Genomic DNA, 27991 nt, shown 5'->3' with positions numbered 1-27991 from the left:
AGCTGCAACACACCCAAAGGGTTACAGGAGGTAGTAGTCACCAGAATGTGACAAGTTGACCTGTAGCTGAACATTTTTCCATGTCTGTATAATACTATTATAAAGCATGATTTTAAATAGATAACCATTATATAAATACACTGTAATTTAACCAATCTATATTATTGGACATTTAGATGTTTTCAGTTTTTCACAATGTACAGTCATGATTTTGATATGGTTTCCATCCTAGTTTTAGGATGTCTTTTAAAAATCTGAATTAAAGCAAAAATACTGATAAAATTTTGTTAGTTTAAATATTACTTATAAGTTTAATAAACTTGTTTCCATAGATACAACCTATGTTTTATGTACAACATATCTCTAACCCAGTCTTGGAAATCCTGTAATTTGGTGGTTCCTAGACAGATTTCACAGATCAGTAGAAAAAAAAAAAAAAAAAAAGATGGGCCCAACATATACGGTGACAAAATTTTATTTGAAGTTAAACAAAATTAAGCAAAAATACCAAGGTTTATTGCCAGCAAGAGAACCAGAGAGTGTATAGAAATGAAAAGTTATTATCATTGGGAAAACAAAGGTTTACAATTTTTAAAAAAAGCAGCTAGTAAGATAAATGCAGTTTTATTCATGGTCATAAAAATATTATTGGTTATTGTAGAGGAAATCTCAATCAAAGATAGGTTCAAATTATGTTGAAAGTAAAAGAATGGACAAAGACATACCATTTAAATGGCAACCATGACAAAACTAGGGGGCTATAGAAGAAGGGGGAAACACTTTCCAACTCTTTCTGTGAGGCCAGTGTTACCCTAATACCAAAGCCAGACAAAGACATCACATCAAAAGAAAACTGCAGACAAGGATCTTTTATTAATGTAGACTAAAAAATGCTCAACAAAACACCAGCATACCAAATCCAGCCACTAGAAGAAAGGATTACATACCATGACCAACTGAGATTTATCATAGGAATGCAAGGTTAGTTTAACATCTGAAAATCAATTAGTATAATATACTGTGTTAATGTCCTATTGCTGCTGTAACAAATTACCACAAATTTAGTGGCTTAAAGCAACAAATTTGTTATTGTACAGTTTTGAAGGTCAGAATTCCAAAATGAGTCTCACTGGGCTAAAATCAGGTGTGGGCAGGTCTGCGTTACTTTTTAGAGGAAAGTCATCTTTTTTTTTTTTTTTGGAGGCTCTACAGGAGAATCTACTTCCTTTACTTTTCTAGCTTCTAGAAACTACCACATTCCTTGCATTCCTTCCTGCTTATTTAAAGTGAACAACATTGGGCTGGGTACGGTGGCTCATGCCTGCAATCCCAGCACTTTGGGAGGCTGAGATGGGCAGATCATGAGGTCAGGAGTTTGAAACATAGTGAAACCCCATCTCTACTAAAAATACAAAAATTAGCCGAGCCTTGTGGCACATGCCTGTAGTCCCAGCTACTTGGGAGGCTGAGGTGGGAGAATTGCTTGAACCAGGGAGGTGGAGGTTGCAGTGAGCCGAGACCAAGCCATTGTACTCTTGCCTGGGTAACAGAGTGAGACTCCGTCTCAAAAAAAAAAAAAAGTGGGCATCACTGGGCACAGTCCTTCTCAAGCTGCCATCTCTATGGTCCTCTCTCCTTCTACTTTTAAGGACCCTTTGATTATTTTGGGCCTACATAGATAATCCAGGATGATCTCCCTACTTAAAAATCAACTGATTAGCAACTTTAATTCCATTGGCAACCTTACGTAACATCACATACTCACATTTTGGGCATTAGAACATGGATATCATTGGGTGGGTAAGAGCATTATTCAGCTTACCACCTACACCATTCTAATAGAACAAAGAACTAAAACCACATGATCATCTCAATAGACAAAGAAACACCGTTTGGCTGGGTGTGGTGGCTCACGCCTGTAATCCCAGCACTTTGGGAGGCCGAGGAGAGCGGATCATCTAAGTCAAGAGTTCAAGACCAGCCTGGCTAACATGGGAAAACCCCGTCTCTACTAAAAATACAAAAGAAAACTAGCCACGCATTGTGATGGGTGCTTTTAATCCCAGCTACTCAGGAGACTGAGGCAGGGGAATCGCTTGAATCCAGGAGGCAGAGATTGCAGTGAGCTGGGATGGCGTCACTGCACTCCAGCCTGGGCAACAGAGCAAGACTCAGTCTCAAAAAAAAAAAAAAAAAAATGAAACACCAGTTGACAAAAACCACTGCTCATTCAACCAACTAGGAATAGAAGATAAATTCCTGAACCTGATAAAGGGCATCTATGAAAAACCATAGCTGGCAGGATGCAGTGGCTCATGCCTATAATCCCAGTATTTTGGGAGGCCAAGGCGGGAGGATCACTTGAGCCCAGGAGTTCAAGACCAGCCTGGGAAATACAGTGAGACCCTGTCTCTGCAAAAGAAATTTAAAAATTAGCTGAGTGTGGTGGCACATGCCTGTAGTCCCAATTACTTGGGAGCCTGAGGTAGGAGGATCCACTTGAGCCTGGGAGGCAGAGGTTGCAGTGAGTGTGTTCACGCCACTGCACTCCAGCCTGAGCAACAGAGCAAGACCCTGTCTCAAAAACAAACAAGAAAAACCTATAGCTAATAGTGAAAAATTAAATGTTTTCTCCCTAGGATCAAGACAAGGATATCCACACTTTTTTTTTTTGAGACAGAGTCTCACTCTTTGTCCAGGTTGGAGTTCAATGATGTGATCTTGGCTCACTGCAACCCTGGCTTCCAGGTTCAAGTGATTCTCCTGCCTCAGCCTCCCAAGTAGCTGGGATTACAGGCGCCCACAACCACGCCCAGCTAATTTTTTGTATTTTTAGTGGAGATGGGGTTTAACCATGCTGGCCAAGCTGGTCTCAAACTCCTGACCTCAGCAGTTTGAGACCTGATCCACCCACCTTGGCCTCCCAAAGTGCTGGGATTACAGGAGTGAGCCACCGTTACCTGCCAGGATGTCCACTCTTGCCATTTCTATCCAACATTGTACCAGAGGTTCTAGCCATAGAAATTAGGCAAGAAAAAGAAAAGGCATTCAGGTTAGAAGGAAGAAGTAAAACTATCTATTTGTAGATGTTATACTGTGTATACAATATCCCAAGGAATTAACTAAAAAAATAGAATAAATGAGTTCAGCAAGGTACAAGAACAATATATAAAAATCAAATGTATTTCTATACATCAACAATGAATAATCCAAAAATGAACTAGAAAATAACTCCATTTATGTTACCATCAAAAAGAATAGAATACTTAGGAATAAATCAAATGAAAGTGAAAAACTTATACTCTGAAAACTATAAGACATTATTGAAAGAAATTAAAGACCTAAATAAACAAAAAAATCTAAACCAGAAGACTTAATATTATTAAGATAGCAGTATTTCCCAAATTACCTACAGATTCAATGAAATTCATATCAAAATACAAGCTGGCTTTTTATTTTTTGCAGAAATCGTAAGATGGGGCCGGGCGCGGTGGCTCACACCTGTAATCTCAGCACTTTGGGAGGCCAAAGCAGGCGGATCGCTTGAGTTCAGGAGATCGAGACCAGCCTGGGCAACATGATAAAACCCTGTCTCTACAAAAAATACAAAAATTAGCCAGAATTTGGCCCCCCCAGCTAATTTTTTTGTATTTTTAGTAGAGACGGGGTTTCGCCGTGTTAGCCAGGATGGTCTCGATCTCCTGACCTCGTGATTTGCCCGCCTCGGCCTCCCAAAGTGCTGGGATTACAGGTGTGAGCCACCGTGCCCGGCCAACACTTCCCAATTTCATTTTAGCTGGTGTGTCTACAATCATTTTGGCATCTTTCCAAGTTGTGAATATGTTATCAAACATATATAAATATTTGTCTTCTTTCTACATTTGTCACTTTTCTGTTTTGAATTCACTATTGCACATTATAGGAAGATGCTTTTCCCTCCAATAGTAAGCATGTAACATTTTTATGTAATTAAAAATTTTTGATGCCAGATGGTAGTATCATATTACAGTCTTCTTAGGCAGCTTCTTCCCATGAAGATAGAGTATTCAGGACTGTGGGTTTAAATAAGAATATTGAATGCCTTTATTATGCTTCAGGGAAAAACTACGGGGTCACTAAGTATTTCATAATCTCTTGGCAGAACATTTTATAGAAACACACACTCTCTTGGCAGAACATTTTATAGAAACACACACTCTCTTGGCCAAGCGTGGTGGCTCACACCTGTAATCCCAGCACTTTGGGAGGACAAGACGGGCGGATCACGAAGTCAGGAGATTGAGACCATCCTGGCTAACATGGTGAAACCCCGTCTCTACTAAAAATACAAAAAAATTAGCTGGGCGTAGTGGCGTGCACCTGTAGTCCCAGCTACTCTGGAGGCTGAGGCAGGAGAATGGCGTCAACCTGGGAGGCGGAGCTTGCGGTGAGCCGAGACCGCGCCACTGCACTCCAGCCTGGGCGACAGAGCGAGACTCCGTCTCAAAAAAAAAAAAAAAAAAAAAAAGAAACACATACTCTCCAGACTGAAAAAGGGCTAACGGGTCATTTATGCTAATCACCCGACTGATGCTTGATGTCACCTTCCTATTGGTTTCCCTATCCTAGAAACAGTTAAACCACTTTACACTAAAGGCTCAGGAAGGAATTATAGATTGTGCTTCAGATGACTTAGGTTTCACTTCCAGTTCTATCAACTATTTCTACGATGCGGGGCAGGCCACTTAAATCAATTGTATCTCTGTTCCCTTATCTTTAAAATGAGGGAGTTGTATAGATGACCTTGTTGGGGCTCAGAAAAGGATTCCCCAAAGTATGGCACTTTGGCATGCTGAGTACTTTGAACTAAAGGACACTGGAAGGCCTCAGAATCTGCCTCAGAACCAAGGTCTCTGACCTCCTGCCCTCCTATCTCTTACCTTTCATTCTCTGCAAGTGAGTCACAGAAACCAGGATTCCTCTTCCCCAAGGTGGGTCACAGAAACTAGAACCCTTTTCCTCAAAGGAAGACATAAAATCTACAAATATTACTCTAAATTTCCCCAGCCTTTCTGCCTAGGAACTGGCCATGAAGAAATTCTCTGATGTACCCTTGTCAGATCGGAGATCATAAGGCCCTCATTCCAGAGTGGCCCTGCCCTATACCCTGGAAAAAGAAATGTCACACAGAAAGGCCGAGAAGAATCTGAACAAACAGGCCTTGCTGGGTTTCTCCACTGTTACTATTAGTTCATTCTCTTTTCCAGTCACATCTCTACATGGCTGTCCATGCTTCATAAGCATAAAAACAAGCAGTTTTCCCTGGGTGTTTGGTTCTTCATTTCTGAAGTCTCCTGTAAGTCTTTGACCAAATAAACCTGTTACGCCTTTCTCTTATTAACCTCCCTTTTCGTATAGGACCATCAGCCTGGATCCTTATGATGGGTGAGGAAAGGTATACCTTTCTGCCTCCCAACCTCTAAGGAACTGTTGACCACCTCTGTAAAAATCTATGACAATATAGATGGAGAGCATTTTTTGAAAGATTCATGGCAGGAGCACTTGGAACACCAAGAATAAGAAGAAACTATGGGAAATAAAACTTTTTTTTTTTTTGATGTTGAGACGGAGTCTCACTCTGTCGCCTAGACTGGAGTGCAATGGTGTCATCTCAGCTCACTGCAACCTCCGTCTCCTGGATTCAAGTGATTCTCCTGCCTCAGTCTCCTGAGTAGCTGGGACTACAGGTGCCCGCCACCACGCCCGGCTAATTTTTGTATTTTTAGTAGAGACGGGGTTTCACCATATTGGCCAGGCTGGTCTCGAGCTCCTGACCTTGTGATCCACCCACCTCGGCCTCCCAAAGCGCTGAGATTACAGGCGTGAGCGACCGCACCCGTCCGAAAAATACAAACTTTTAACAAAGTATTTTTTTCAAATGTTCAAGGAAAATGTAATTTAGACATTTTTATAGAACACACAGTGAAAAAAGTATGGCTGAACACATTTTTACAAATAATGATCAAAGTCCTAATGTTTCATTACAGTGATCTGGCAAAAATAAACATGTCATGCAGGATTAGTAATGAATGAATAACAAGGAAAAAATTATATAGAATTAAGAAAAATAGGCCAGGCGCAGTGGCTCACGCTTGTAATCCCAGCACTTTGGGAGGCCGAGGCGGGCGGATCATGAGGTCAGGAGATCGAGACCACGGTGAAACCCCGTCTCTACTAAAAATACAAAAAATTAGCCAGGCGTAGTGGCGCATGCCTGTAGTCCCAGCTACTCGGAGAGGCTGAGGCAGGAGAATGGCGTGAACCCGGGAGGCGGAGCTTGCAGTGAGCCAAGATCGCGCCACTGCACTCCAGCCTGGGCGACAGAGCAAGACTCCGTCTCAAAAAAAAAAAAAAAAAAAAAAAAAAGAAAAATATGAAATAAAAAAATGAGTTATCCTTTTTTTTTTTTTTTTTTTTGAGATGGAGTCTTGCTCTGTCACCCAGGCTGGAGTGCAGTGGTACGATCTCGGCTCACTGCAAGCTCCGCATCCCGGATTCACACCATTCTCCTGCCTCAGCCTCCCAAGTAGCTGGGACTACAGGCGCCACCACTGCACCTGGCTAATTTTTTGTATTTTTAGTAGAGACGGGGTTTCACCGTGTTAGCCAGGATGGTCTCGATCTCCTGACCTCGTGATCCGCCCGCCTCGGCCTCCCAAAGTGCTGGGATTACAGGTGTGAGCCACCGTGCCCAGCCATGAGTTATCCTTTAAGCAAGGAATCAGCTTTAATTAAAGGGAAACCCTGAAGCAAACCACTTGGGTCTTAAAATACTGTTTTGGCTGGGCATGGCAGCTCACACCTGTAATCCCAGCACTTTGGGAAGCCAAGGTGGGTGGATCACTCGAGCCCAACAGTTCAAGACCAGTCTGACCAACATGGCGAAACCCCGTCTCTAATTATAAATAAATAAATAAATAAATAAAAATTTTAAATACTCTTTTGGCTCTTTGTGGTAAATCTTGACATCTATATTATCCAGAATCTAAGTAAAGAACTTGCTGGCTTGGTGCAGTGGCTCACACCTGTAATCCCAGCACTTTGGGAGGCCGAGGCAGGTGGATCACCTGAGGTCAGGAGTTCAAGACCAGCCTGGCCAACATGGCAAAACCCTATCTCTACTAAAAAAATACAAAAAAATTAGCCAGGCATGGTGGTGCCCACCTTTAATCTCAGCTATTCAGGAGGCGGAGGCAGGAGAATCGCTTGAACCTGGGAGGCGGAGGTTGCAGTAAACTGAGATGGTGCCACCGCACTCCAGCCTGGGCGACCGAGTGAGACTCCATCTCAAAAAAAAGAACTTGCCTTTAAATCAGGTTGAAACTAATCCTCAGATAAGATTAAAATTCAAGTCGACTAAATTGAACGTGGCAGATTTCCTGTTGGATTCTCCTGCCTCTCAGGGTAAAACATAAGGACTCTCTAACTGCTTTATTGCCCTTCTAAAATCCTCCATGTCTTTGAATACTGTCAAACGTGCTTAGATAACTATGAGAAATGGCAATGCATGTCTGTTGTAGGAGATTAGCAAAGGCATGTAAGTTGAACTTACTGATAATCATTGAAGACCTAATTGAATTAAAATGCTTTAGTAAGTTTTAGGACAGTCTCAGTGGCTCACACCTGTAATCTCAGTACTTTGGGAGGCCAAGGTGGGCAGATCACCTGAGGTCAGGAGTTGGAGACTAGGCTGGCCAAAATGGTGAAACCCTGTCTCTACTAAAAATACAAAATATTAGCCGGGCATGGTGGCACCCGTTTGTGATCCGAATTCAGGAGGCTGAGACAGGAGAATTGCTTGAACCCAGCAGGTGGAGGTTGCAGTGAGCCAAGATCGCGCCACTACACTCCAGCCTGGGCAACAAAGAGTGAAACTCCGTCTCAAAAAAAAAAGATTTAGTAAGTTTAAAAATTATTTTCATGCTGTTATCTATAAAACTATAATTTTCTTTTCTTTTTTTTTTTTTTTTTTGAGATAGAGTTTTGCTCTTTGTTGCCCAGGCTGGAGTGTAGTGGTGCGATCTTGGCTCACTGCAACCTCCGCCTCCCGGGTTCAAGCGATTCTCCTGACTCAGCCTCCCAAGTACCTGGGATTACAGGCGCCCGTCACCACGCTGGACTAATTTCTGTATTTTTAGTAGAGACGGGGTTTCACCATGTTGGCCAGGCTGGTCTCAAACTCCTGACCTCAGGTGATCCACCTGCCTCGGCCCCCCACAGTGCTGGGATTACAGGCATGAGCCACTGTACCCAGCCAAAACCATAATTTTCATATTTCTAATAGCAGCTTAGTTTTTATCTCTTCTGCAGAAACCAACTCGGAGTACTTCTAACAGTTTCAAGTCCTAATTCGTAATGTGAAGTTATGTTTTAGTCTGACTAAGGTTAAGAAATTTTATAAATACAAAACAAGTCGGAGGGTGGAGCCAAGATGGCCGAATAGGAACAGCTCCGGTCTCCAGCTCCCAGCCCCAGCAACACAGAAGACGGGTGATTCCTGCATTTCTGCTTGAGGTACCGGTTTCATCTCACTAGGGAGTGCCTAACAGTGGGTTCAGGACAGTCGGTGAAGTGCACTGTGCGCGAGCCGAAGCAGGGCGAGGCATTGCCTCACTCGGGAAGCGCAAGGGGTCAGGGAGTTCCCTTTCCTAGTCAAAGAAAGGGAAAACAGACGGCACCTGGAATATCGGGTCAGTCCCGTCCTAATACTGCGCTTTTCCAACGGGCCTGGAAAACGGCACACTAGGAGATTGTGTCCCACACCTGGCTCGGAGGGTCCTATGCCCACAGAGTCTTGCTGATTGCTAGCACAGCAGTCTGAGATCACGCTGCAAGGCGGCAACGAGGCTGGGGGAGGGGCGCCCGCCATTGCCCAGGCTTGCTTAGGTAAACAAAGCAGCCAGGAAGCTCGAACTGGGTGGAGCCCACCACAGCTCAAGGAGGCCCGCCTGCCTCTGTAGGCTCCACCTCTGGGGGCAGGGCACAGACAACCAAAAACTCAGCGAGAACCTCCACAGCCTTAAATGTCCCTGTCTGACTGACAGCTTTGAAGAGAGTAGTGGTTCTCCCAGCACGCAGCTGGAGATCTGAGAACGGACAGACTGCCTCCTAAAGTGGGCCCCTCACCCCTGAGCAGCCTAACTGGGAGGCACCCCCCCAGTGGGACAGACTGACACCTCATTCAACCGGGTACTCCTCTGAGACAAAACTTTCAGAGGAACTATCAGACAGCTGAATTTGTGGTCTCACGAAAATCCGCTGTTCTGCAGCCACCGGTGCTGACACCCAGCCAAACAGGGTCTGGAGTGGACCTCTAGTAAACTCCAACAGACCTGCAGCTGAGGGTCTTGTCTGGTAGAAGGAAAATTAACAAACAGAAAGGACATCCACACCAAAAACCCATCTGTACATCACCATCATCGAAGACAAAAAGTAGACAAAACCACAAAGATGGGGAAAAAACAGACCAAAAAAACTGGAAACTCTAAAAAACAAAGCACCTCTCCTCCTCCAAAGGAACGCAGTTCCTCACCAGCAATGGAACAAAGCTGGATGGAGGATGACTTTGATGAGTTGAGAGAAGAAGGCTTCAGACGATCAAACTACTCTGAGCTACGAGAGGAAATTCAAAACAATAGCAAAGAAGTTAAAAACTTTGAAAAAAAATTAGAAGAATGGATAACTAGAATAACCAATGGAGAGAAGGGCTTAAAGGAGATGATGGAGCTGAAAGCCAAGTTTCGAGAACTACGCGAAGAATGCAGAAGCCTCAGTAGCAGATGCGATCAACTGGAAGAAAGGGTATCGCTGATAGAAGATGAAATGAATGAAATGAAGAGAGAAGGGAAGTTTAGAGAAAAAAGAATAAAAAGAAATGAACAAAGCCTCCAAGAAATTTGGGACTATGTGAAAAGACCAAACCTACGTCTGATTGGTGTACCTGAAAATGATGGGGAGAATGGAACCAAGTTGGAAAACACTCTGCAAGATATTATCCAGGAGAACTTCCCCAATCTAGCAAGGCAGGCCAGCATTCAGATTCAGGAAATACAGAGAACGCCACAAAGATACTCCTCGAGAAGGGCAACTCCAAGACACATAATTGTCAGATTCACCAAAGTGGAAATGAAGGAAAAAATGTTAAGGGCAGCCAGAGACAAAGGTCGGGTTACCCACAAAGGGAAGCCCATCAGACTAACAGCTGATCTCTCAGCAGAAACTCTACAAGCCAGAAGAGAGTGGGGGCCGATATTCAACATTCTTAAAGAAAAGAATTTTCAACCCAGAATTTCCTATCCCGCCAAACTAAGCTTCATAAGTGAAGGAGAAATAAAATACTTTACAGACAAGCAAATGCTGAGTGATTTTGTCACCACCAGGCCTGCCCTAAAAGAGCTCCTGAGGGAAGCACTAAACATGGAAAGGAACAACCGGTACCAGCCCCTGCAAAAACATGCCAAATTGTAAAGACCATCGAGGCTAGGAAGAAACTATAGCAACTAACGAGCAAAATAACCAACTAACATCATAATGACAGGATCAGATTCACACATAACAATATTCACGTTAAATGTAAATGGGCTAAATGCTCCAATCAAAAGACACAGACTGGCAAACTGGATAAGGAGTCAGGACCCATCAGTGTGCTGTCTTCAGGAAACCCATCTCACGTGCAGAGACACACATAGACTCAAAATAAAGGGATGGAGGAAGATCTATCAAGCAACTGGAAAACAAAAAAAGGCAGGGGTTGCAATCCTAGTCTCTGATAAAATAGACTTTAAACCAACAAAGGTCAAAAGAGACAAAGAAGGCCATTACATAATGGTAAAGGGATCAATTCAACAAGAAGAGCTAACTATCCTAAATATATATGCACCCAACACAGGAGCACCCAGATTCATAAAGCAAGTCCTGAGTGACCTACAAAGGGACTTAAACTCCCACACAATAATAATGGGAGATTTTAACACCCCACTGTCAGCATTAGACAGATCAACGAGACAGAAAGTTAACAAGGATATCCAGGAATTGAACTCAGCTCTACATAAAGTGGACCTAATAGACATCTACAGAACTCTCCACCCCAAATCAACAGAATATACATTTTTTTCAGCACCACACCACACCTATTCCAAAATTGACCACATAGTTGGAAGTAAAGCTCTTCTCAGCAAATGTAAAAGAACAGAGATTATAACAAACTGTCTCTCAGACCACAGTGCAATCAAACTAGAACTCAGGATTAAGAAACTCAGTCAAAACCGCTCAACTACATGGAAACTGAACAACCTGCTCCTGAATGACTATTGGGTACATAATGAAATGAAGGCAGAAATAAAGATGTTCTTTGAAACCAACAAGAACAAAGACACAACATACCAGAATCTCTGGGACATGTTCAAAGCAGTGTGTAGAGGGAAATTTATAGCACTAAATGCCCACAAGAGAAAGCAGGAAAGATCCAAAATTGACACCCTAACATCACAATTAAAAGAACTAGAAAAGCAAGAGCAAACACATTCAAAAGCTAGCAGAAGGCTAGAAATAACTAAAATCAGAGCAGAACTGAAGGAAATAGAGACACAAAAAACCCTTCAAAAAATTAATGAATCTAGGAGCTGGTTTTTTGAAAAGATCAACAAAATTGATGGACCGCTAGCAAGACTAATAAAGAAGAAAAGAGAGAAGAATCAAATAGATGCAATAAAAAACGAAAAAGGGGATATCACCACCGATCCCACAGAAATACAATCTACCATCAGAGAATACTACAAACACCTCTATGCAAATAAACTAGAAAATCTGGAAGAAATGGATAAATTCCTCGACAAATACACCCTCCCAAGACTAAACCAGGAAGAAGTTGAATCTCTGAATAGACCAATAACAGGTTCTGAAATTGTGACAATAATCAATAGCTTACCAACCAAAAAGAGTCCAGGACCTGATGGATTCACAGCTGAATTCTACCAGAGGTACAAGGAGGAACTGGTACCATTCCTTCTGAAACTATTCCAATCGATAGAAAAAGAGGGAATCCTCCCTAACACATTTTACGAAGCCAGCATCGTCCTGATACCAAAACCTGGCAGGGACATAACCAAAAAAGAGAATTTCAGACCAATATCCTTGATGAACATTGATGCAAAAATCCTCAATAAAATACTGGCAAACCGAATCCAGCAGCACATCAAAAAGCTTATCCACCATGATCAAGTGGGCTTCATCCCTGGGATGCAAGGCTGGTTCAACATACGCAAATCAATAAATGTAATCCAGCATATAAACAGAACCAAAGACAAAAACCACATGATTATCTCAATAGATGCAGAAAAGGCCTTTGACAAAATTCAACAACCCTTCATGCTAAAAACTCTCAATAAATTAGGTATTGATGGGACGTATCTCAAAATAATAAGAGCTATCTACAACAAACCCACAGCCAATATCATACTGAATGGGCAAAAACTGGAAGCATTCCCTCTGAAAACTGGCACAAGACAGGGATGCCCTCTCTCACCGCTACTATTCAACATAGTGCTGGAAGTTCTGGCCAGAGCAATCAGGCAGGAGAAGGAAATAAAGGGTATTCAATTAGGAAAAGAGGAAGTCAAATTGTCCCTGTTTGCAGATGACATGATTGTATATCTAGAAAACCCCATTGTCTCAGCCCAAAATCTCCTTAAGCTGATTAGCAACTTCAGCAATGTCTCAGGATACAAAATTAATGTACAAAAATCACAAGCATTCTTGTACACCAATAACAGACAAACAGAGAGCCAAATCATGAGTGAACTCCCGTTCACAATTGCTTCAAAGAGAATAAAATACCTAGGAATCCAACTTACCAGGGATGTGAAGGACCTCTTCAAGGAGAACTACAAACCACTGCTCAATGAAATAAAAGAGGATACAAACAAATGGAAGAACATTCCATGCTCATGGGTTGGAAGAATCAATATCGTGAAAATGGCCATACTGCCCAAGGTAATTTATAGATTCAATGCCATCCCCATCAAGCTACCAATGACTTTCTTCACAGAATTGGAAAAAACTACTTTAAAGTTCATATGGAACCAAAAAAGAGCCCGCATCGCCAAGTCAATCCTAAGCCAAAAGAACAAAGCTGGAGGCATCACGCTACCTGACTTTAAACTATACTACAAGGCTACAGTAACCAAAACAGCATGGTACTGGTACCACAACAGAGACATAGATCAATGGAACAGAACAGAGCCCTCAGAAATGATGCCGCATAGCTACAACTATCTGATCTTTGACAAACCTGACAAAAACAAGAAATGGGGAAAGGATTCCCTATTTAATAAATGGTGCTGGGAAAACTGGCTAGCCATATGTAGAAAGCTGCAACTGGATCCCTTCCTTACACCTTATACAAAAATTAATTCAAGATGGATTAAAGACTTATATGTTAGACCTAAAACCATTAAAATCCTACAAGAAAACCTAGGCAATACCATTCAGGACATAGGCGTGGGCAAGGACTTCATGTCTAAAACACCAAAAGCAATGGCAACAAAAGCCAAAATCGACAAATGGGATCTCATTAAACTAAAGAGCTTCTGCACAGCAAAAGAAACTATCATCAGAGTGAACAGGCAACCTACACAATGGGAGAAAATTTTTGCAACCTACTCATCTGACAAAGGGCTAATATCCAGAATCTACAATGAACTCAAACAAATTTACAAGAAAAAAACAAACAACCCCATCAAAAAGTGGGCAGAGGACATGAACAGACACTTCTCAAAAGAAGACATTTATGCAGCCAAAAAACACATGAAGAAATGCTCCTCATCACTGGCCATCAGAGAAATGCAAATCAAAACCACAGTGAGATACCATCTCACACCAGTTAGAATGGCCATCATTAAAAAATCAGGAAACAACAGGTGCTGGAGAGGATGTGGAGAAATAGGAACACTTTTACACTGTTGGTGGGACTGTAAACTAGTTCAACCATTGTGGAAGTCAGTGGGGCGATTCCTCAGGGATCTCGAACTAGAAATACCATTTGACCCAGCCATCCCATTACTGGGTATATACCCAAAGGACTATAAATCATGCTGCTATAAAGACACATGCACACGTATGTTTATTGCGGCACTATTCACAATAGCAAAGAGTTGGAACCAACCCAAATGTCCAACAACGATAGACTGGATTAAGAAAATGTGGCACATATACACCATGGAATACTATGCAGCCATAAAAAATGATGAGTTCGTGTCCTTTGTAGGGACATGGATGAAACTGGAAAACATCATTCTCAGTAAACTATCGCAAGGACAAAAAACCAAACACCGCATGTTCTCACTCATAGGTGGGAATTGAACAATGAGAACTCATGGACACAGGAAGGGGAACATCACGCTCCGGGGACTGTTGTGGGGTGGGGGGAGGGGGGAGGGACAGCATTAGGAGATACACCTAATGCTAAATGACGAGTTAATGGGTGCAGGAAATCAACATGGCACATGGATACATATGTAACAAACCTGCACATTGTGCACATGTACCCTAAAACCCTAAAGTATAATAAGAAAAAAAAAAAAAAAAAGAAATTTTATAAATACTTAGAAACATAGTTGAGAAAATAGGTTAATTCAGGAGATCTGATGGGAAATGACGGTGAGCAGTGCTAATCTGGGAGTCAGGTTGCTTTGAGGGTAACAATATCATAATTGCACATGCATATGCAAGTATAGTAAATACTTTCTATAGAATATAAATTTCATTGTCTTAAATACTCATATGTGAGCAGCCACATGAATATGTAAGAGGAATCATATAAGGTGTCATGAAAGAAGAAAGGGCTTCCATGTATCAAACAAAAAACCCCCTCAAACACAACCAGCATTTATCTTCCTTGGAAAAAGAAGAAATTAAAAATCAAATATAAGATGAACATGTTAGCCCACTTTACTTCCATTCAATGATGTTAGCAAAAATATATCATTATAGAAGATTTAGGGGTACTGATGGTTAAGTGGGAAGAGTAGAAATGATCTGGGTAGTTAAAATTTCTTCAGCTTTTTTCTCTTTAAAGAAAGTTTATTAATAAAAGCCATTTTATATGAACTATTAAAAAAATTTTTTTTGATGTGATGACTCAAGGTAGAATATGTTATATGAACTCTTGCATTATTATTTTATTTATTTATCTTTTTTGAGATGGAGTTTCACTCTTGTTGGTCAGGCTGGAGTATAGTGGCGTGATCTTGGCCCACTGCAACCTCTGCCTCCTGCATTCAAGCGATTCTCCTGCCTCAGCCTCCTGAGCAGCTGGAATTACAGGCATACATCATCACGCCTGGCTAATTTTTGTATTTTTAGTAGAGATGGGGTTTCACCATGTTGGTCAGGCTGGTCTCATAGTCCTGACCTCAGGTGATCCACCTGCCTTGTCCTCCCAAAGTGCTGGGATTACAGGCGGGAGCCACCGCGCCCGGCCTCTTGCATTATTATTAATATTAGATCTCTCAATGTTATGATAATTGGCCATTATGCACAAGGCAAAGTCGAGATCCATAAGAGTTAAGTGATTTAGGCCAGGTGCGGTGGCTCATGCTTGTAATCCCAGCACTTTGGGAGGCCGAGGCGGGCAGATCACGAGGTCAGGAGATCGAGACCACGGTGAAACCCCGTCTCTACTAAAAATACAAAAAATTAGCTGGGCGTGGTGGCGGGCGCCTGTAGTCCCAGCTACTTGGAGAGGTTGAGGCAGGAGAATGGCGTGAACCCGGGAGGCGGAGCTTGCAGTGAGCCGAGATTGCGCCACTGCACTCCAGCCTGGGCGACAGAGCGAGACTCCGTCTCAAAAAAAAAAAAAAAAAAAAAGAGTTAAGTAATTTATTTGATGTTCTGGAGAGATGGCAGGGATGGGATCAGTACTCGTTTTACTATATCTTAAGATTTTAGTTTTAGTCTTAGCACTATTATTATTTTATTAGATAGTGAGTCTCAGTTAATGTTGCACAGGCTGGTTTCAACTCCTGGGGCCTCATGCGATCCTCCCACCTCAGCCTCCCAAGTAGCTGGTTCTATAGGTGTGCACCACCATGACCAGCTAATTAAAAAAATTTTTTATAGAAGCAGAGTTTCGCTATGTTGCCCAGGCTGGTATCAAACTCCTGCATTCAAGCGATCCGTCCACCTTGGCCTCCCAAAGTGCTGGGATTACAGGCATGAGCCACCACACCTGACACAAATAACATTTCAATATCTCACTTTCCTATTCCGTGAAATCAGGGATCAGAAAAATAACATAACAAAATGTGATGGAGTTGGCTAGGTTAATCAAAAAAGTGTTCTGTGCTAGAAATTTGGAAATGCTTGGACAAATGAAGTTAAACAGTTTCTTAGCTATAGTATTTCTCAGAGCCTTTGACAAATTAACATTCATAATAGTGGCGTGTTGCACTTCACAAACTTTTTGGACATATAAACACTTTTTATATTATGGCGTATCATGTAACTGTAGTGAATCTGAAGGATTTCAGGGCAGAACAAAGAAAAAGATGTGACCACAAGGTGGCAGTGGGACACAACAAGCTCTTTTTGGACAGCGCTTTGACAGGTTTGTATGCCTGGAAGTCCCTCACAGCATGAGACCTTCCAAAGGCAACGACAGTGTAGGGCGGCCACTACTCAGAAGGGGGAGGGTAAGAGAATTCCTGGAGGACTAGAGAGAGGGTGTATGTGTCATGATGCTGTTTAGCAGCAAGATCTGGGGGGTCTCTCTGGGTTAGAGAGCTCCAAAGGGCAGCAGTGGGTTGGGGTCTTTTATTTATGGATAGTAGACGTTGAGTGTAGTTTGCAGGGTATGTAAAGCAGGTGGGCTCTAGATAGATGGCTAACAATTTGGTTATTTAGGCTATACTTAAACAATTGGATGAAACAATACAGGGCCCCAAAGGTCATTTTTAGACCATTTATGTAACAGTAACACCTAGTCCAGCATTTACCAACTGTGGTCTTCCAGATCAAAAATATTTTTATTCTATTCCAAATATTTTGAACTGCTGCCATTTCAATGTCTACTTCCACCACTTCTGGCAGCTACACAAAAATATAAGAAGTGATTTGAAAGGGGTATGCTATTCTTTTTTTTTTTTTCTTTTTTCTTTTTTTTTTTTTTGAGACAGTGTCTCACCCTGTCACTCAGGTTGGAGTGCAGTGGCACAATCTTGGCTAATTGCAACCTCTGCCCCCAGGCTCAAGTGATCCTCGTGCCTTAGCCACCAGAGTAGCTGGGATTACAGGCGTGTGCCACCATGCCCAGCTAACTTTTGTATTTTTAGTAGAGAGGAGGTTTCACCATATTGGCCAGGCTGGTCTCAAACTCCTAATCTCAAGTGATCTGCCTGCCTTGGCCTCCCAAAGTGTGGGACTACAGGCGTGAGCTCCCGCACCTGGCCTGAAAATGATATGCTATTCTTGCTGCAAATGTTGAAGTTGACTGATAATTTTTCTTTACCATAAAGTAGTGGTTCCCAAAGTGTAGTCTGCATATTCTATAGTCTGAGACCCTTTCAGGGTTGTGAACTGAACTAGTTACTTTTTTCATGGAACACCATTTTGACTTTTTTTTTTTTTTTTTTTTTCGAGACAGAGTCTTGCTCTGTCGCCCAGGCTGGAGTGCAGTGGCTCAATCTCGGCTCACTGCAAGCTCCGCCTCCCGGGTTCACGCCATTCTCCTGCCTCAGCCTCTCCGAGTAGCTGGGACTACAGGCGCCCGCCACCACGCCTGGCTAATTTTTTGTATTTTTTAGTAGAGACGGGGTTTCACCGTGGTCTCGATCTCCTGACCTCGTGATCCGCCCGCCTCGGCCTCCCAAAGTGCTGGGATTACAGGCGCCCAGCACCACGCCCGACTAATTTTTGTATTTCTAGTAGACACAGGGTTTCACTATGTTGGCCAGGTTGGTCTTGAACTCCTGACCTCAAGTGATCTGCCCACCTCAGCCTCCCATAGTGCTGGGATTACAGGCGTGAGCCACTGCGCCCGGCCTACAATGTATTTTAATTTGTGTGTTGAACAAGGATGGCTCTTAAGGTTCAACATTAACAGCAACTCTCCTTTTATCTCCCTTGGTCCCTCCAAAGCTGTCCATTGAAGGATCATTCTTCCCACGCTCTTAGATGAAAATTTAGTTAATACCATGACTTTCACATTTTTTCCATTATAGAACACTCCAACAGCTGGGCGCGGTGGTCCACACTTGTAATCCCAGAACTTTGGGAGGCCAAGGCGGGTGGATCACCTGAGGTCAGGAGTTCGAGAACAGCCTGGCCAGCATGGTGAAACACCATTTCTACTAAAAATACAAAAATTAGCCGGGCGTGGTGGCGGGCATCTGTAATCCCAGCTACTTGGGAGGCTGAGGCAGGAGAATCACTTGAACCTGGGAGGCAGAGGTTGCAGTGAGCCGAGATTGCACCACTGCACTCCAGCCTGGGTGACAGAGCGAGACTCAGTCTCAAAGAAAAAAAAAAAAAAAAAAAGAAAGAAAGAAAAAAAAAAGAATGCTCAACCAGATTTGTTATTTATTTATTTATTTTTGGAAACGGAGTTTCACTCTTGTTGCCCAAGCTGGAGTGCAATGATGTGATCTCAGCTCATTGCAATAATTTAGTGTGATTAAGCTCATTGCACTCATTAATCATTTAGTGTGATTAAGCCTTCCTGGTGTCTGGAATCAAACCAACTAGGCATTTATCTTAAATCCATGATCTGTTAACATATCTTTGGTTACTAGTGATCTCCATAATGACACAATTTATCTCAAAAGACTCCTTGGTTTGAAAATCTGATTAACCACTCCAGTATATTTTCCAGACTTGAAAACTGGTATTTAGGCCAGGCATGGTGATTCATGCCTGTAATCCCAGCACTTTGGGAGACTGAGGCAGGTGGATCACCTGAGGTCAGGGGTTCAAGACCAGCTTGGCCAACATGGTGAAACCCTGTCTCTACTAAAATACAAAAATCAGCTGGGTAGGGTGGTGCAAGCCTGTAATCCCAGCTACTTGGGAGGCTGAGGCAGGAGAAGCACTTGAACCCGGGAGGTGGAGGTTGCAGTGAGCCAAGATCATGCCGCTGCACTCCAGCCTGGGTGACAGGGCGAGATTCTGCCTCAAAAAAGGAAAAAAGAAAATTGGTAGTTGTTGCTTCTCTCTACAGATGCTTCTCACTTTATGATGGGGTTACACCCTGATAAACTCATTATAAGTTGAAAATACACAAAGTCGAAAATGTGTTCAATATACCTAACTTACTGAACAACATAGCTTAGCCTAGCCTACATGCTCAGAACACTTAAATTAGCCTACAGGTGGGCAAAATTTTCCGACACAAAGCCTATTTTTTAATAAAATGTTGCCTATCTCATGTAATCTATTGAATATTATACTGAAAGTGAAAAAAATGGTTGCATAGGTTCTTGAAGTATGACTTCTACTGAATGCATATGGCTTTTGCACCATTGTAAAGTCGAAAAACTGTAAATTGATCATTTTAAGTCAGGGATCATCTGTGTGCTGACAGCCACCACGTCCAACCAATTAATTTTTAATAGTTTAAAAATAATCCACATGATATAAAATTCAAAAGATATAAAGGGGTATATAATGACATTTTTTTTCCTACTCTTGTTCCTTTACAACTTTCTGTGGAGCTAAGCCCAGTTAACAGTTTCTTTTTTTGTCACAGGGTCTCACTCTGTTACCCAGACTGGGGTGCAGTGGGGTGACCATGGCTCACTGCAGCTTCGACCTCCCAGGCTTAAGTGATCCACCCACCTTAGCCTCCCACAGTGCTGGGATTACAGGCATAAACCACCGCACCCGGCGACCAGTGTCCTTGCTGCCTCTAGTTTCTTAGGAAATGTCTTTGCATAAAGATCTAATGTTCACTACAGATGTCACTGATACCCAGATACAATCTATGGTTACAGCCTTGGTTAAGGCTGGCAACCTAAAAATAAAAGAGAGAAGTTGTCAAAGGGACTTCCTAAAAATAAAAGAGAAGTTGTCAAAGGAACTTCCAGGATAATAACTTAACCTACAGAATAATTGTTTAGACTGGCTGGGCATGGTGGCTCACGCCTGTGATCCCAGCACTTTGGGAGGCTGGGGCGGGTGGATCATGAGGTCAGGAGCCTGGCCTGGCCAATATGGTGAAACCCCGTCTCTACTAAAAATACAAAAATTAGTTGGATGTGGTGGCGTGCGCCTGTAGTCCCAGCTACTTGGGAGGCTGAGGCAGGAGAATCACTTGAACCTGGAAGGCAGAGGTTGCAGTGAGCCAAGATTGCACCACTGCACTCCAGCCTGGGTGGGTGACAGAGCGAGACTCTGTCTTAAAAAAAAAAAAAAAAAGAATAATTGTTTAGACTGTAATAAGAAAAATGAGCTGGAAGGACTGGGCATGACTACTGATTTACAAGTTAGATCCAGTTTATATTACGGTGTGGACCTATTATGGGGTAATATGAAAGGGTGCCATGGTTTCTAGAGTAGGAGGATATATACCATGGCTCTTATACAGGCAAAATGGGCTATTGCTATTTTGTTCTCCTCCAGTGAAGAGCCACATTAGCCAAAGAGTCCAAATTACTCTGCCTTTTTGTTTGTCTGAGATGGAGTTTCGCTCTTGTTGCCCAGGCTGGAGTGCAATGGAGCGATCTCAGCTCACTGCAACCTCCACCTCCCGAGTTCAAGCGATTCTCCTTCCTCAATCTCCCGAGTAGCTGGGATTACAGGTGCGCACCACCACGCCTGGCTAATTTTGTAATTTTAGTAGAGATGGCGTATCTTCCTGTTGGTCAGGCTGGTCTCAAACTCCCAACCTCAGGTGATCCACCCACCTTGGCCTCCCAAAGTAATGGGATTATAGGCATGAGCCACCATGCCCAGCTATTCTGATCCTAATGTCTGCAGTTTGATAATAGTTAACAAGTCATTTAGTGTATTCGATAGATGTAATATTATAAACTTGAAATTTTCTTATTGTTTACATAAAGCATCATGTTCAATATCATGAACACAACCACTGCTGTCATCATAATCCTCTTCATAGCTAACATTTATTGAGCACTGGCCACCACCACCACCTTCATTTATCGTTATCATGACCAACATTTATTGAACTCTTACTGTGTGCAAGGCCACCATATAAAGAATTGTCAGAGGCCGGGTGCGGCGGCTCAAGTCTATAATCCTAGCACTTTGGGAGGCTGAGGCAGGCGGATTGCCTGAGCTCAGTAGTTCGAGACCAGCCTGGGCAACACGGGGAAATCCCGTCTCTGCTAAAAATACAAAAAAAATTAGCCTGGCATGGTGACGTGTGCCTGTAGTCCCAGCTACTCAGGAGGCCGAAGCAGGAGAATTGCTTGAACCCAGGAGGTGGAGGTTGCAGTGAGCTGAGATTGCACCACTGCACTCCAGCTTGGGTGACAGAGCGAGACTCCGTCTCCCAAAAAATAAAAATAAAATACAGTAAAATAAAGAATTGTCAGATAATCATGACTAAGTCTATGAGGTAGGCACTCTCATTATGCCTGTTTTACAGATGAGGAAACTGAACAATAAAATGGGTTAAGTAATGTACTCAAGGTCACACAGTAAAAGATGAAGCCAGAATTTGAACCCAAGCAATCTATCGCACTAACCTGTTATCAAGGGGCATCCATGGAAGAGTAATATACGTATTTGAGGACAGTAAGTAAGGACAGCTTCGACAGCCCCATCAGTCAGATTTACACAATGTCCCATATGAATCTCCTATGCAAAAATAAAGAAAATAAAGTCAAATGAAAACAAAGATCTATAATAACGGTATGAACAATTTTGAGAAACATTCTGATACAAAAAGAACAAGATATCTACTTGCAAAAAAAAAGTATATAGAAAAGACCAATATAAGTCTGAAGTAATTTGGAAGGAGCAGCTTAAAAAGTTAAATGCCCAACCATTTTACACAGTAATGTGCAATAGCTATTAAAGCTGCAGATGAGTATGCCCCAGAACCCAGCAATTCCAATTGTTGATCTACAGAGGATTTCTTTTACATGTGCACAAGGAAACAATTTATAAATATGCCCTTTGCAGTATTACTTGTAATAGTAAAAAAAGTGGAGAATGGGAAAATCAATCCTTTATAAATAGAATAGAATAAGAGAAAACAGCTAAAACGAAAAATATCTACTTGTATTAATAGACATAAATCTCAAACATGTCAGTTCAGACCCTTTGACAAACAGTATGGTAGTATCTTATAAAGCTAAACATGTATTTGCTATATGACCCAGCAATTTCACTCGTAGGCATTTACCCAAGAAAAATGAAAGCATATGTCTACACAGAGGTTTGTATGCAAATGTCTGTAGCAGTCCAAAATTGGAACCCAAATGTCCATCAAATGATAAAATTATTTTTAAATTTTTAAAAAATTTTCATAGGTTTTTGGGGAACAGGTGGTATTTGGTTACATAAGTAAGTTCTTTAGTGGTCATTTGTGAGATTTTGGTGCACCCATCAACCAAGCAGTATACACTGAGTCCGATTTTTAGTCTTTTACCCCTTACCTCCTTCCCACCCTTTCCTCCTGAGTCCTCAGAGTCCACTGTGTCATTCTTATGCCTTTGCATCCTCATAGTGTAGCTCCTACTTATGAGTGAGAACATGTGATATTTGCTTTTCCATTCCTGAGTTACTTCACTTAGAAGAATAGTCTCCAGTCCCATCCACGTTGCTGTCAATGCCATTAATTCATTCCTTTTTATGGCTGAGTAGTATTCCACTGTGTACATATACCAGTTTCTGTATCCACTTCTTGATTGATGGGCATTTGGGTTGGTTCCACATTTTTGCAATTGCAAATTGTGCTGCCATAAACGTGTGTACAAGTATCTTTTTCGTATAATGACTTTTTTCTCTGGGTAGGCACCCAGTAGTGGGACTGCTGGATCAAATGGTACTTCTACTTTTAGTTATTTAAGGAATTTCCACACTGTTTTCAACAGTGGTTGTACTAGTTTACATTCCCACCAGCAGTGTAGAAGTGTTCCCTGTTCACCACATCCACACTAACATCTATTATTTTTTGATTTTTTGATTATGGCCATTCTTGCAGGAGTAAGGTGGTATCGCATTGTGGTTTTGATTTGCATTTCCCTAATCATTAGTGATGTTGAGCATTTGTTCATGTTTGTTGGCCATTTGTATATCTTCTTTTGAGAATTGTCTATTCATGTCCTTAGGCCACTGTTTGATGGGACTGTTTGCTTTTTTCTTGCTAATTTGTTTGAGTTTGTTCTAGATTCTGGATATTAGTCCTTTGTCAGATGTATAGATTGTGAAGATTTTCTCCCATTCTGTGGGTTATCTGTTTACTCCACTGACTATTCCTTTTGCTGTGAAAAAGCTCTTTACATTTAATTAAGTCCCAGCTATTTATCTTTGCATCAAATGGTACAATTATAAATAAATTATGGCATATCCATACTATGGAACACTACTTAGCAATAAAAAGGGGCTGAGTGCGGTGGCTCACGCCTGTAATCCCAGCACTTTGGGAGGCCAAGGTGGGTGGATCATGAGGTCAGGAGACCGAGACCATCCTGGATAACATGGTGAAACCCCCCGTCTCTACTAAAAATACAAAAAAATTAGCTGGGCATGGTGGCACATGCCTGTAGTCCCAGCTACTTGGGAGGCTGAGGCAGGAGAATCACTTGAACCTGGGAGATGGAGGTTGCAGTGAGCCGAGATCATGCCACTGCACTCCAGCCTGGGCGACAGAGCGAGACTCCATCTCAAAAAAAAAAAAAAAAAGAATGAAATATTAACATATGCAACAACAACATGGATCAATCTCACAAACACTATGCTAAGTGAAGGAAGTAAAAGAAAGAAATAAAAACCAAAATAGTATATTATATTCTGCAGAATTCCATTATATAAAATTATATTTATATAAAATTGAATTTATATACAATTATAGAAAAGCCAAAACAATGACAAAGTAAATCAGTGGTTGCCTAAGAGAGGGTCACAGAAGGGGATCAACTACAAAGGACCAGAGACAAAAAAAACAAAATAAAACCACAGAGAAAACAGACAACTTTTTAGGGTGATGAAAATGTTCTATACATCAGTTGTGGTGGTGGTTATATATGGCTGTATAACAATTACCAAAATTTATCCAACTATGCACATAAAATGAGTGAATTTTCTTGTATGTAAATTATACCTCAATTACACCTGAAAAATTTCAGAAAACATAATTTTGAATAACACAAATTGTAAAGGGACATATATTATGAAGCTATTATGTAAAATCTGAAAACATATAAAACAAGGCTATATCTTATTTATGGATTTATACATAATAGAAAAAGTATCCATTTCTGTCTGAGCAGAGTCCACAGGAAGAAAAAAAAGAAAAGGTATCCAAACATACAAGGAGAGATACATAATCATATTTAGGATAGTGGTTACCTCTGAAGGCAGAAAGGGAGAATAATTGAGCAGGGCTTTAGATGTAACATCATTTTATTTTATTTTACTTTATTTTTTTTTTGAGACAGAGTTTCATTCTTGTTGCCCAGGCTAGAGTGCAATGGAGCAGTCTCGGCTCATTGCAACCTCCGCCTCCAGGGCTCAAGTGATTCTTCTGCCTCAGCCTCCCGATAGCTGGGATTACAGACGTGTGAGACCATGCCTGGCTAATTTTTGTATTTTTAGTAGACACAGGGTTTCACCACGTTGGTCAGGCTGGCCTCAAACTCTGACCTCAAGTGATCCACCCGCCTCAGCCTCTCAAAGTGTTGGGATTACAGGTGTGAGCCACTGCACCCAGCTGTAACATTATTTTAGAAAAAGAACAAATTCAGCACTTTGGGAGGCCAAGGCGGGCAGATCACCTGAGGTCAGGAGTTTGAGACCAGCCTGGCCAACACAGTGAAACCCCATCTCTACTAAAAATACAAAAATTAGCTGGGCGTGGTGGTGTGTGTCTGCAGTCCCAGCTACTTGGGAAGCTGAGGTAGAAGAATCGCTTGAACCCAGGAGGTGGAGGTTGCAGTGAGCCGAGATCACTGCATATCAGCCTGAGTGACAAAGTGAGACTCTGTCTCAAAACAAAACAAAACAAAAAAAACACATTAAATTAAGGCACTAAAAAAAGAAAATATTTCTGGCAGATTAGGGTCTTACTGAAATTGCATACTGATAGCATAACTTTTATGGAAAACAATTTAGGACTGTTAAAAAAGTATGCATACCTATTAATCCATTTGTTCCATTTTTGGGAATTCATTATAGCAATGGAAGGAAAAGTGACTGTCCCAATATATAATTATTTCTAATAGCTAAAAACCAGAAACAATCTGAATTACCAACAATAAAAAACAAGTGAAGTATGTTACATTATATGGACAGTCTGTTCTCTGATATGCCAGGATCTAGAACATAAATGCTTAATAAATATTTATTAATAAATGAAATTTTGTACAGCAAATGAAATTTTAATTATAAGGACTAAAGAAACTTATGAAATGACTGTAATATAAGGCTAAGAATGTGATAACATTTATTGAGGTACTACCACATATCTGGAATTGTATTAAAAGCTAAGGATAAAATGAACAAAATGATGAGCACAATGATCAACAGAGATTTCAGAAACGATCATGATATTTGCTAAATGCTGTAACATAAGTTTGTACTAAGTGCTTGTTGATCTTTTTTTCTTTAATTTTATAATTTTTTTGAGACACGGTCTCACTCGGTTCCCCAAGCTGGAGTGCAGTGGTGCCAGCACAGTTCACCGTAGCCTCAACCTCCCAAGTTCAATTGCTCTCCCCACCCCAGACTCTGGAGCAGCTGGGAGTACAGGCATGCACCACCACCTCTGGCTAATTTTTTTTTTTTTTTTTTGAGATGGAGTTTCGCTCTTGTTGCCCAGGCTGGAGTGCAATTGCGCAATCTTAGCTCACTGCATCCTCCACCTCCCAGGTTCAAGCCTCAGCCTCCTGAGTAGCTGGGATTACAGGCGTGCACCACCATGCCCAGCTAATTTTGTATTTTTGGTAGAGACGAAGTTTCTCCATGTTGGTCAGGCTCGTCTCTGAACTCCCAACCTCACGTGATCCACCTGCCTCGGCCTCCCAAAATGCTGGGATTACAGGCATAAGCCACCATGTCCAGCCAATTTTTGTATTTTTCTTTTCTCTTTTTTTTTTTTTAGATGTAGTTTTGCTTTTGTTGCCCAGGGTGGAGTGCAATGGTGTGATCTCAGCTCACCATATCACCATAACCTCTGCCTCCTGGGTTCAAGCGATTCTCCTGCCTCAGCCTCCTGAGTAGTTGGGATTACAGGCATGCGCCACCACACCCGGCTAATTTTGTATTTTTAGTAGAGATGGGGTTTCTCCATGTTGGTCAAGCTGGTCTCAAACTCCCAACCTCAGGTGATCCGCCCGCCTCGGCCTCCCAAAGTGCTGGGATTACAGGCGTGAGCCACCGCGCCCAGCCTGTATTTTTCATAGAGACAAGGTTTCACTATGTTGCCCAGGATGTTCTTGAAATCCTGAGCTCAAGGGATCCACTTGCCTTGGCCTCCCAAAGTGCTGAAATTACAGAAGTGAGCCACCGCATTCAGCTTCTTGTCAATCTTTAGGAAAGGTCCTTAGACCTTTAATCAAATTGATTTCCAAATTATAAATAATTTAGCAACATTAATAACTTAATTTCCCAGAATAGAACAAATTAAAAGCAACGGATTAAAATGTGATGACAGGTAGGCCTCCGCATTACCTATGAGAGTAGTTAGTAAAAAAAAAAAAAAAAAGCTGGCTGGGCGCGGTGGCTCACGCCTGTAATCCCAGCACTTTGTGAGGCCGAGGCGGGCGGATCACGAGGTCAGGAGATCGAGACCATCCTGGCTAACACGGTGAAACCCTGTCTCTACTAAAAATACAAAAAAAATTAGCTGGGCATGGTGGTGGGCGCCTGTATTCCCAGCTACTCGGGAGGCTGAGGCAGGAGAATGGCGTGAACCTGGGAGGCGGAGCTTGCAGTGAGCCGAGATTGCGCCACTGCACTCCAGCCTGGGCGACAGAGCAAGACTCCGTCTCAAAAAAAAAAAAAAAGAAAAAGAAAAAGTTAGGGCTGGGTGCGGTGTCTCACACCTGTAATCCCAGCACTCTGGGGGGCCAAGGAGGGTGGATCACCTGAAATCAGGTGTTTGAGACCAGCCTGGCCAACATGGTGAAACTCTGGCTCTACTAAAAATACAAAAATTAGCTGGGCATGTTGGCAGCTGCCTATAATCCCAGCTACTTGGGAGGCTGAGGCAAAAGAATTGCTTGAACCCAGGAGATGGAGGTTGCAGTGAGCTAAGATCACACCATTGCATTCCAGCCCGGGCCACAAGAGCGAAACTCCGTCTCAAAAAAAAAAAAAAAAAGGCCAGGCGCGGTGGCTCACGCCTGTAATCTCAGCACTTTGGGAGGCCGAGGCGGGCGGATCACGAGGTCAGGAGATCGAGACCATCCTGGCTAACACGGTGAAACCCCGTCTCTACTAAAAATACAAAAAATTAGCCGGGCGAGGTGGCAGACGCCTGTAGTCCCAGCTACTCGGGAGGCTGAGGCAGGAGAATGGCGTGAACCCCGGGGGGCGGAGCCTGCAGTGAGCCGAGAATGCGCCACTGCACTCCAGCCTGGGTGAAAGAGCGAGACTCCGTCTCAAAAAAAAAAAAAAAAAAAAAAAAAAAAAAAAATTTTAGGCCAGACATGGTGGCTTATACCTGTAATTCCAGCACTTTGGGAAGCCAAGGCAGGAGAACTGCTTGAGTCCAGGAGTTCGAGATCATCCTGGGCAACATGGCAAGACCCGTCTCTACAAAAAATAAAAAAGT

At 42.2% G+C, this 27991-nt stretch overlaps 1 protein-coding gene and 1 pseudogene across 9 annotated transcripts in view; both read right to left on the bottom strand.

Annotated features, from left to right (window-relative positions):
• Nucleotides 1-27991, bottom strand: part of AMN1 (antagonist of mitotic exit network 1 homolog) — a 78224-nt gene that overhangs the window by 1679 nt on the left and 48554 nt on the right. For 6 of the 9 annotated variants that reach the window (XM_063639224.1, XM_055280106.2, XM_055280110.2 and 3 more), the window contains one exon: nt 21738-21849. In XM_063639224.1, the coding sequence (XP_063495294.1) occupies nt 21738-21849 (112 nt within the window). The other 3 variants (XM_055280109.2, XM_063639227.1, XM_063639225.1) reach the window with 2 other exon arrangements.
• Nucleotides 1-27991, bottom strand: part of LOC129483144 (stathmin-like) — a 211625-nt pseudogene that overhangs the window by 160913 nt on the left and 22721 nt on the right.

Source organism: Symphalangus syndactylus, chromosome 5, assembly GCF_028878055.3.
Source record: "Symphalangus syndactylus isolate Jambi chromosome 5, NHGRI_mSymSyn1-v2.1_pri, whole genome shotgun sequence".
NCBI lineage: Eukaryota > Metazoa > Chordata > Mammalia > Primates > Hylobatidae > Symphalangus > Symphalangus syndactylus.
Note: the sequence above shows the minus strand (reverse complement) of the source record. Positions and strands in the feature narration are given on the sequence as shown.